The sequence below is a fragment of the Saccopteryx bilineata genome, chromosome 11 (genome assembly GCF_036850765.1).
Source record: "Saccopteryx bilineata isolate mSacBil1 chromosome 11, mSacBil1_pri_phased_curated, whole genome shotgun sequence".
NCBI lineage: Eukaryota > Metazoa > Chordata > Mammalia > Chiroptera > Emballonuridae > Saccopteryx > Saccopteryx bilineata.
Window position 1 is genome coordinate 79,411,748 of NC_089500.1, and position 11,207 is coordinate 79,422,954.

Consider the following 11,207-nt stretch of genomic DNA (forward strand, 5'->3'; position numbering starts at 1 on the left):
GGGGGGCCCAGAGGGTGTGTCTTTCGTGCCCCCTGAGCCAGACGGGTGTGTGTCCCGCTCTGTCTCGCCAGAAATAAATTTGCCACGCTCGCTGTTTTTGCAGTCTCCTGAAGATCCGTTGGTTACCAGAATAAGCTTGCTCCTCGCGGAATGAGGGAGTCGAGGGCATCGCATTCCATCCTCACGACAAACCACAGACTCTCCCTTGAAAGACTGATCTCCGGTTGCAGAAGACTGCACAACATGGCTCTTTTTTTTTGTATTTTTCTGAAGCTGGAAATGGGGAGAGACAGTCAGACAGACTCCCGCATGCGCCCGACCGGGATCCACCCGGCATGCCCACCAGGGGGCGATGCTCTGCCCCTCCGGGGCGTCGCTCTGTCACGACCAGAGCCACTCTAGTGCCTGGGGCAGAGGCCAAGGAGCCATCCTCAGCACCCGGGCCAACTTTGCTCCAATGGAGCCTTGGCTGCGGGAGGGGAAGAGAGAGAGACAGAGAGGAAGGAGAGGGGGAGGGGTGGAGAAGCAGATGGGTGCTTCTCCTGTGTGCCCTGGCCGGCAATCGAACCCAGGCCTTCTGCACGCCAGGCCAACGCTCTACCACTGAGCCAACCGGCCAGGGTACAACATGGCTCTTACAAAGAAGAATTACAGCCAGTTAAAGATAAAGTCCTAAAGACACCAAGGACGAGAATAGTCTTCTGCTCTCAAAGCATTTTCATCTGCTGTTGTTGATCTGAACAATTGTTTTGTGGTTTTTTTCCAGCGGAATATCTTGTCCCTGTATTTTCTTCAGAGATAAGCAAACAAGACTCAGCAAGCAGGCCGACCCCTCCCGCTCCCCTGTCTTTATTCAAATAATCCGGCTTCTCCATAACTATGTCAGTAAGAGATCACTCTACCTGGCAAGATCAGCCACTCCCCAGCCGTGATGTCTCCTGAGCAGGATCGGAGGGCCCCCCCCCCCCAGGGAACAAATTCCCCTGCCCTGGGCTGGATCCACGTCCCGGAGAATTGAAGACGGACCTGGTGTGATGGTCATGCTCCCGTTCACTCGACATTGCCTCCCAGACCACAGCTCACTGACCAGTTCAAGGAGCCTCTGTTTAAATGAATCATCCATCTCTTCCTTAGATGACGAGGGATCACTTTGATGTCTTTCATCCCTGTCTCCTTCTCTAGCCCCCAGAGCGGCCCCACCCCCGGTCCCTCCGCACCCTCCGAGTCCTTCCTCTGGGACCTGTTTGTCGGGAGGAGAACCTCCTCCCTGCTCACCCTCTCTGAACACGTAGCCTCGTCCCCCCTGGACTCTCCAGAGGGTCCCACAGGCACTGACCTCTGCAGCTCTCTCTCCAGTGGCGGCTGTTTGTTCTCTGAGACCACCTGTCCCAAAGGAAGAGGAGGCCCCCTCCTCTCATCTCTCCTTGCCATCTCGCCACTAATAGTCCCGTTTCTGCCCCCCCACACCTCAGCCGTCCCACCCAACGCTCCTCCACTCTCATTGAATGAAAGACCATTTCCCGGCTCCCTTCTCTCTCTCACTTCGACCGCGGTAGAGATTTGGGGTGGGTCCAGTCTCCACAGAGATCTGTCAGACCTCGCTCTGCTCACCACCCTGGGAATCATCCCCAAGTCCACCTCGGCCACTCACGTCGGTGACCATCAGGTCTCCCCCTTCATCACCAATAATCACTTCACGCCTTCAGGTTTTCAGTCCCTCTCTCTAACAACAACCCACCATCTTTCCAGCTCAACTCTGCTCTGCCCTCCACTCCAACAACGCCTTGTCTTCTTCCCCAGGACACCCCGGCCATCGTGCTACCCCTGCAGGACTGCCCGCAGCGTCTCGCCGCCGTGCCTCCCACGGTCTATCCCCAAGTCACTCCCAAGATGCCCCACAGACCCACCTCCCTACGCGGCGCCCAGCGGGTGCACGTCAAGCCATCAAACGGCCCGTGCCATCCATGCCCAGGAACCACGAGAGGGTGCTGAATGTCACCAGCAATCAGGTGGTGGGAAACAAAAGCCAAACGCATTATTTTTCTCAGCACGTCATTGTTACCAATGGTGCGTCTATAAATATGCATGAGCCGCCATAAATATTCATGTGCGAGTCCCGGGCTCACGGGCTGGCACGTCAGCGTCAGCGGGGAATGGGAAGGGCGCTGGGGTCAGAGGGCAGGCGGCAGGGTGACTACAGATACAGCCCAACTCTTCCCGGGCGTTTCTGTGTTCCCGGCCGTGTGCGCAGTGCCCTGTTCTGTCCGTCCTTGTCACCACCACGATTTTCATTTTCATCCCTGTGCTGTGTGGCGTGTGGTGACATCCTGTTTCTAATTTGCATTTTCTTGATGACCGGTGAGGTTGAACACCTTTTCATTGTGGGCGCAGCAAACCCAACGATGATATTCGGGGAGGCACTCCCAGGGGCCAAAACTCTAAAGAAAACCAGCGAAGAGATTTGCACACATACCAGGGAAATGGCCACCCTCGTGAGGCCTGGAAGGTCAACCTGTAGACGAGGCCACGCAGAGGGGGGGACATTCGCGCGCTGGCCGCATGGTGGTTTCGGTTCCGGGCGGTCGTGACAGTGTTCGCTTTGTGACGAGGCGTTGGGCTGCCACGTCGTGTTTGGTACAAATTCTCCAGTTTGTCTTAGTTCACGGTAAGAGTTTCGAAAGGAAGGTTACATAGATAAAACAAATAGGATCTGAGTCCCTACTGTGTGCTGGGCCCAACGGTGAATGCCAGGTGGGGACCCAGAGGTCAAGCAGGAAGGTTCTTTGCCTCAAGGTGACCGTGAATCACAAGATTAATTACAGCCCTGAGAACCTGGGAAAGATGTCACAGGTGGGCGGGGGACGTGAGGAGGGTCCGATAAGCACAAGAGAGGAGGGGGCGTGATGGACACCTTTTGATTTGTGAGGAGGGCGACCTCCCAGTCCACACACACACACCAGGGCGAGTCAAACTGGAACTTACTCTCTGGAGGCAAATTGGGGAAGATGGATAGAGGCCACTATTGGAAACCCCGTCCCCGGCCATCTGAGGGAGACACTGTCCACCTGCCTGCCTGCAGGGAAATGAAGGACAGCCACAGGAGAGAGGAGAGTGTGACCCGCGCCCCAGCGACCCTTACCCCCGGGTCCTGCCACTGTGGGGCCGGTCACCTGACTTACCCCCGGGTCCTGCCACCGTGGGGCCGGTCACCTGACTTACCCCCGGGTCCTGCCACCGTGGGGCCGGTCACCTGACTTACCCCCGGGTCCTGCCACCATGGGGCCGGTCACCTGATTTACCCCCGGGTCCTGCCACCGTGGGGCTGGTCACCTAACTTGCTCACAGTCCAGTAACTCCCTTGACCGCCCGCGTTAGTTTGGGTCGGGTTTCTGTCACTTGTAATTTAAAGAAGGGAGATTCCTTCAAAGGTCTTTCTGCTGGGAGCCTCAGAGGCCTGAAAGGTACCAGAGTGATGGAGGGGGAGGGACCAAAACCGGACGTCTCGCCCCGTCCGGGTGTGTGTGTGAGTGTGTGTGTGTGTGTGTGAGTGTGTGTGTGTGTGTGAGTGTGTGTGTGAGTGTGTGTGTGAGTGTGTGAGTGTGTGTGTGAGTGTGAGTGTGAGTGTGTGTGTGAGTGTGTGAGTGTGAGTGTGTGTGTGTTTGTGTGTGTGAGTGTGAGTGTGAGTGTGTGTGTGTGTGTGAGTGTGTGAGTGTGAGTGTGTGAGTGTGTGTGTGTGAGTGTGTGTGTGTGCACTCCACTGCCAGACTGTCCTCAGCCACACTGCCTTCCTTCACCCCATCCTTCTCTGTCCGTCTGTCTGTCTCCAATAGAGCACCGTGCCCAGGCTGTGAAGGCAGCCGCCCTCCCGTGACCCCCTCACTCAGAAAGTCTGGTTGTTGCCTCAGAGGCCCTAACCACCACTGGGAATTCTTCTCTGTGTGAAGCTCTCTCTCTGCCCAGGTAGACTGCCAGCCCCCTGTGGACAGGACAGGACCTGGGACGACTGCTCCCCGTTGTGTCCCCGGAGCCCAGTCTCCTGTGGACAGGACAGGACGTGGGACGACTGCTCCCCGTTGTGTCCCCGGAGCCCAGCCCCCTGTGGACAGGACAGGACCTGGGACGACTGCTCCCCGTTGTGTCCCCGGGGCCCAGCCCCCTGTGGACAGGAGAGGACCTGGGACGACTGCTCCCCGTTGTGTCCCCGGGGCCCAGCCCCCTGTGGACAGGACAGGACCTGGGACAACTGCTCCCCGTTGTGTCCCCGGAGCCCAGCCCCCTGTGGACAGGACAGGACCTGGGACAACTGCTCCCCGTTGTGTCCCCGGAGCCCAGCCCCCTGTGGACAGGACAGGACCTGGGACGACTGCTCCCCGTTGTGTCCCCGGAGCCCAGCCCCCTGTGGACAGGAGAGGACCTGGGACGACTGCTCCCCGTTGTGTCCCCGGGGCCCAGCCCCCTGTGGACAGGACAGGACCTGGGACGACTGCTCCCCGTTGTGTCCCCGGAGCCCAGTCTCCTGTGGACAGGACAGGACCTGGGACGACTGCTCCCCGTTGTGTCCCCGGAGCCCAGCCCCCTGTGGACAGGACAGGACCTGGGACGCACTACTCCCCGTTGTGTCCCCGGGGCCCAGCCCCCTGTGGACAGGACAGGACCTGGGACAACTGCTCCCCATTGTGTCCCCGGAGCCCAGCCCCCTGTGGACAGGAGAAGACCTGGGACGACTGCTCCCCGTTGTGTCCCCGGAGCCCAGCCCCCTGTGGACAGGAGAAGACCTGGGACGACTGCTCCCCATTGTGTCCCCGGAGCCCAGTCTCCTGTGGACAGGACAGGACCTGGGACGACTGCTCCCCGTTGTGTCCCCGGAGCCCAGTCTCCTGTGGACAGGACAGGACCTGGGACAACTGCTCCCCGTTGTGTCCCCGGGGCCCAGCCCCCAGCGTGGCCCGTGTGGGTGATCCGAGACCAACCGAGAGAGGCAAGGAGAGAGACGAAGAGCGTCTCCATTCCTGCAGTCACGTCCACCTGCACCCCCAAATCCGGGCCTTCGGGGAACACTATTTCCAACCAGCAACTTCACGCTGGGTTAGGGGCGTCTTGTTCACTACCGTGTCCCCAGCTGCTATTAACTCCTCGTGACCCGTTGCCTCGGTGCCCCTGCCTGCACCCTGTGAGGCGCCCCCCGCTGCCCGGGGGACTGGTTTGGCGAACACCATGTCTGGGCCCCTCTTTCTCCACACCTGGTACGGGATACCTCCTACCAGGCATGACCTTGCTACCAGGCATAACCTCGCATCACCAGAGATCTCCGCTTTGCCTCCGCCTCCCTGCCGGCCACTCCCCGTGCGGGCTGTCACCCCGGCCTCTCCCCTCCACGCTGTGTGGCCCGCACCCAGAAAGGGCCCCAGGCAGGCTCCTCAGTATGTAACCGCAGGACCAACTCAAAGCGGCCTGTCCTCTTTAAGGTGCCACCGAGGTGCTTTTCAGAGACCTCAGGCCAACACGGCAAGTCATGCAGCCGGGGACGGGCACAGAGGACGGAACGCTGATCTCCCGCCGCCCCCAGAACCAACGTCCCGTCCGCTCCCTCTGGGAACCGGAGGACCAGGACAGAACTGGGATGTGAACACGGAACCCTTTCAAAAAACACAGGTCCATCCACTTGTCCGTGACGATCTGGTGTGAACAGCCCTTCACCAGACACAGCCAACCTCCAAGGTTCTCGAATTAAACCCCGCCCTCCCGGCTTCCACATCCCCGTTCCCCGAGACCCTTGAAGACGCTTCACCTGGTCCAGTGAGCAAGAGGGAGCTGAGGCCCCTCGATGTCCCCTCTCCGGCACCGTCTCACTCAGTCACCCCTTCCTTACTGCGAACCCTGACAGTTTGCATTTTGGCCTTTGAAGCCTTGGACACAAGAACTGCGGTGTGGTAGTTGGTACCGCCCTGTGGACAGGAAGCGCTTTGGCACGAGCACGCGGCCCTCGGGTCAGCGCTGGCATGTGGTGCATAGCCGTGGGACAGCCCAGGGACTGCGCTCTGAAACGCATCCCCACCTCCACCGGCAGCCACGCGTCCCACTGCCTGTGACCGTCGACAGCGGGGACGGAGGCAGGGCCATGGCTGCAACGTGGGGACGGCTCTGTCGGCCCCCCTGGCTCCCCAGGGGTCCACGGCACCCACCCCACTTCCCTTCCATCCTCCTCTCCTTCGCTCGGGTCAGACTTACGTGGGAGTCTGGTGGCTTCCCCCACTCCCTTCCTCCGCCCCCTGGTCAACGTCTGTCTCTTCAAACCGATGTCCCGTTTTGTCTCATCCGGCCTGGCACGTGTCCCTTCGAGGACCCGGATTGAAAGGCATCGCCCACCTGGTTCTTGCTGGCCTCTCGTCATCCTCACCTCTCACCGCCAGCCACCGTCAGCCCTGTTCCCCAGCCGATCCCTGAACGGCCCTCACCAGGGAAGAAAAAGAATGCTATGAATCCACTGCCTCCGAGGGGTAAATACTAACAGCTTAATGTGCTATCTCTCCGGGGAGTCCGCCTCTTAAAGGGGCCGGATCCAGAGGGCAATCGTTTAACCCAGAAGAAATGAATAAATCCGTAGACAGTTCTTGAGTCTCCAGGTCGCACAGGGAAGGCAGCGCTCGAATATTCAGAGGACAGCTGGGGTGGGCGGCGTTTAAATCGTGCTGCTTTTTCTCATTCTAGCAAGTTCCCCAGCTCAACAACAGTGTGAGCGCCGGCCGGGAGAGAAACGTGTCTCCCCAAAACATCGCATCTTTTCAAAGGGTGGCCCCCGATGTGCTCTGTGGACGCAGGGGACGGAGGGGTTTGCGAACTCAACTCAGGCCGGTGAGGAGTTTCTGGATAGTTCTCTAGTCTTCCCCCCCCCCTTCCTCCAAGTTACAGCCCCTCGGTTACAACAAGCCGGAGAAGTCTCCTGGGGCGCGTTCTGTCCCTGAGGCTCCTCCAGCCTGGGCTCTCGCAAGGCACCGCCCTGAGCCCCTTGGGCAAGCGTTCCACTTCCATGGGCTTTCATCCCCCCTCCAGAACCAGAAAACCAGCTCCCAACGGTCCCGTCCCACCGAACGAGATTGCAGAGACAGCACAACAGCCAGCCATGCAGCCCTGGCAAGCACAGGGGAGAGAACTCTGACCTCCAGCCGCACCCAAACCGAAGTCTCCCACACACGCACGCACACGCATGCACACACACACGCATGCACACGCATGCACACACACACACACGCATGCACAGGTTGCCAAAGGACCAGGGCATGACTGGAACTTGAACAAGAAACCCTTTCAGAAGGTTCTGTTTTTTTCAGGAAGATCTAGAGTTAACATCCCTTTACCATGAAAGTCCAAGAAATTTCGACTTCCCTGCTAGCTTCACGGGAGGCTGGGCATATTCAGGCGATAGAGCTCAAAACTCTTCTTCACCCTCGAAACAAAAACCCCACTGCCAACCAAAGAGTGTCCGAAGCCGCAGGGACACCCCGTCCCCTGACATACATACCACCTGAGTCAGATGGAGGAATAACATCAGTTGAGTGGAAGAGGACATCCCAACCAGAGAAGCAGGAACTGAGCCTTTATGAAAAGGGCTGAGTCTAGCCTGACCAGACGATGGCACAGTGGATAGAGCGTCGGACTGGGACGCGGAGGACCCAGGTTCGAAACCCCGAGGTCACGGGCTTGAGCATGGGCTCATCTGGCTTGAGCCCAAGGTCGCTGGCTTGAGCAAGGGGTCACTCAGTCTGCTGTAGCCCCCCGATCAAGGAACATATGAGAAAGCAATCAATGAACAACCTCCTGTGTTATTACCTCCTGTGTGCCGCAACGAAGAATTAATTGATGCTTCTCATCTCTCTCCCTTCCTGTCTGTCCGTCCCGATCTGTCCCTCTCTCTGTCTCTTCACACACACAGAAAAGGGTTGAGTCTGGGGCCACATCCCGCCCAGTGATGGTACCAGACTGGGACCAGGGCTGCTCACCAGGGTGATGGACAGTTGTAAGCAGCTTTATTCAGCTGTGAAGAGACTGTCCCTTCTCCCCCACCCCATTCACAGCCCTCACTCTGCAGGAGAGAGTTCACTCAAAACAGATGTCTACTCAATAAAAAAACACCTGAGGAACTCCAGCATTTTTCTTATTCCATTTCACTAAGGGGCAAACCAAGATAGAGAGAAAAACGATCGGTTAAAAAAAAAAAAAGACTCACACACACAAAAACAAAAGGTAAGTCTGTGGTCAGTTAGATAACTCTAAGAAATATTAAGGTGATGAAAACTGTACAAAGCAAAAGTCAATGTTTTCCAAAATTTTAATATAATAACCTTCTCCTCATGGTTATTACCTCCTGTGTGCATCAACTCAGGGCAACGTGAAAAAACACCACAACAATTAGAGTTCATCTTCTCTGGAGTACCAGATTTGCTTTGGTGTTTGGGGATAAAAAAGTAAACAAACTAATTTAACCAGTTATTTTAAATATCTATATTCATATACGAATGGAAACATTTCAGGGTAGAATGTCAACTCTTAGGACATTTAAAGAGAAACATGGACATCCAAGGGTAAGCTTCCTGCCTGCAGGGGGCAGCGCTGAGCAAAGCCCCGTGGCCCTCCGTCCATCCATCCTCCTTCCTGCTGCAGAGGAGGGACATTTGACAGGAGCTCTGAGTGGCCCTGCCCAGCGCTGAGCCCTGTGCCGAAAGGAAGCAAGGAGAGAAAAAAAAAAACGTGGGGATCAAACATGATTACCGAGTCAAATATATTTTACTATCTTATTATTTTCACACTCGGAGAAACCATCCGATAATGTGATTGTTTTGTAAAAGAGTAAAACCCTTCAGATAAGACCAAAGATTTTCTAGCTATCGCACAGATTTAATAAGCAAAAGATTTGCTGGCATGAACTCAGTTCAAGCCAAACCGCTGTACGATTTAATTCAACACAGCTTCCCTCTGTTTAAAGTGCATGTAATTGCCAATTTATATAGTTACCAAGACCAAAGGTTTGTTAAATAGAGTTCTGCAAACAAAAACAGTACAGAGAGCTTTATCCCCAAGCACCATACAGGGAGAATGAATGAAACTAATCATTAATCAAGCATGTATCTAATTCATTCCGAGGGCTTCTTGCAACTGTAGAATCTTATCGATGAATAAAATTGAACCCACCTATGCTAGTATTTCTCTAGATCTTATCAACGCAGAGTTTGCAAAAATCCTTACACACTCAAGAAGACGTGTAAAATGGAACTGACATTATCTTAAGCAGCCTGAGGTCATTATTCTCACCTCTATTACAAAGATTTTCTTTATGGAGAGTTATTCTTAAAGAGTACTGATTCTTTCTGAAACTTTCGCCAAGGGCTCTCTTCTCCTTAGAGAACTTTTTTTTTTTAATGGATGAACAATAAGTCGCACTGCCTGGTGGATATGTATTTCCACTGAAGACATGATACTCTAAGTATGTATTCTGCAACTGTAAGAATGCATTCTGCAACTTTCTTGAGATGCACGTTGCTACGCAGAGATAGATTTATTTCTACCGAGGAAGAAAACATACCTGAAATGGATTTTCCTGGGGAACTGGGGAGGGGATGGAGGAGGGGATGACAGACAAAATGCAGGTGAACTTTGTAACGTTTTGTTTAGTGTATTAAATACTAAAGTAAATCTGACAAAATGCTAACAAGTGTTCATTGTATGTGGGGGGGGGGGTGCGTCTGGGTGGTCTCCCTGAGCATTTCTGCAATTTCTAAATTTCTCGAAATTAAATAAATATATTAAGGGCTAGAAAATATCATTTTATTTTCTCACTTAAGTAAATAAACAAAGACACAGTTTTCTCTTTTTGAGGGGTTTACGGAATGGCAGAGCCCGTGACTCCACTGCCTCCTTTTCTCCCTTCCTTCAAGGGCTAGTTTGGGGGGGGGGGGGGGGGAGGAGTCATAGGCGCTGTCCCAGGTGCTGAGGATATAGCAGAGGAAATATACAAAGATCCATCCTCAGAATCTGCAGTCTTACTAGGAAGTGGTTAGGCCGACAGTGAACAAATTAAGTAAGTATTGTAGTTACCTGATATATTCCAAAGTGATCAACACTGTGGAAACTAACAGAGACCTCTGTATCTAGGGGTGGACGTGATCGAGATAGTGTTCCTGCCAAGGTGACATCAGAGAGGGTTGAAGGAAGACATAGGAACCAGGTGGCTCTCTAAGGATAAAAACATTCCAGACAGAAGGAACAGAATGTGCAAAGGCCCTGAGGTGAGATTGTGCACTGAGTGTGTTAAAAGCCACGAGGAGGCTGGTATAGCCAGAATGGAGTAAGCACGATGTGCGGGCAGGAAGTGGGCCGAGGGGGAGGCTGAGGATGGGGGTGTGGCTGGAGGGAAGCCCCACCGCTCAGGAAACTGTGCAGTGTCCGTGACCTGCTCAACGAGCAGTCTGTGGACCAGCAGGGCTAGCGTCCCCTGGACTTTGTTAGAGATGTAGATTTTCCGACGTCGCTGCAGCCCTGCTGAGTCAGGATCTCTGGGCGTCTCTGAACTCTCCGTGTGACTCTTATTGATGTCAGACTTGGAGAAACACTCGAAAACAAGAAGAACACCCCAACCCCCAATTTCAACTTCAAAATCCCCGAGCTGAAACTCCAGTCCCGTCCCTTCTGGACAGTCTGACGTGGGGGCTATCACGCAATCTATGTGGCCCTCACCCGGAGACTGGGCAACTCCTGTCTGCCCCCCTTTTAACCAACGGGATGACTTTAAAAAATATATATTAATGCCTGACCTGTGGTGGCGCAGTGGATAAAGCGTCGACCTGGAAATGCTGAGGTCGCCAGTTCGAAATCCTGGGCTTGCCTGGTCAAGGCACATATGGGAGTTGATGCTTCCAGCTCCTCCCCCCTTCTCTCTCTGTCTCTCCTCTCTCTCTTTCTCTCTCTCTCTCTCTGTCTCTCCCTTTCCTCTCTAAAAATGAATAAATAAAATAAATAAATAAATTTAAAAAAGAAATCAGTGTTTAGCAACATATGTCAAGGCACAAATTAAAAAAAAAATATATATATATATATATTAAGTCAAATTGGAGGGTAAAGATTAAAGAAAGGTGATGATGGGATATCTCTTGACAAATGTAAGTTTTTATTGTTATGGACGTGAGCCCCAATCCACTCCCCCTCAGGGGGTGTTG

The 11,207-nt window shown here is 54.3% G+C and overlaps 1 protein-coding gene across 1 annotated transcript; it reads right to left on the minus strand.

Moving 5' to 3' along the window:
- Window positions 1-3,910: 3,910 nt before the first annotated feature.
- LOC136315085 (collagen alpha-1(I) chain-like) lies at window positions 3,911-5,216 on the minus strand. Its single transcript, XM_066246265.1, has 3 exons — window positions 5,109-5,216; window positions 4,656-4,877; window positions 3,911-4,576 (listed from the first exon to the last, which is right to left on the minus strand). The coding sequence occupies exons 1-3, from the start codon at window positions 5,214-5,216 to the stop codon at window positions 3,911-3,913; spliced, it is 996 nt and encodes a 331-aa protein (XP_066102362.1).
- Window positions 5,217-11,207: the final 5,991 nt, after the last annotated feature.

Coding starts and splice junctions, on each gene's coding strand:
- LOC136315085 (XM_066246265.1), bottom strand. CDS start 5,216: ATGGTGTTCGCCAAACCAGTCCCCCGGGCAGCGGGGGGCGCCTCACAG. Junction 4,878..5,108: donor TAATAGCAGCTGGGGACACG/GTAGTGAACAAG, acceptor TCCTGTCCACAG/GAGACTGGGCTCCGGGGACA. Junction 4,577..4,655: donor ATGGGGAGCAGTTGTCCCAG/GTCCTGTCCTGT, acceptor TCCTGTCCACAG/GGGGCTGGGCTCCGGGGACA.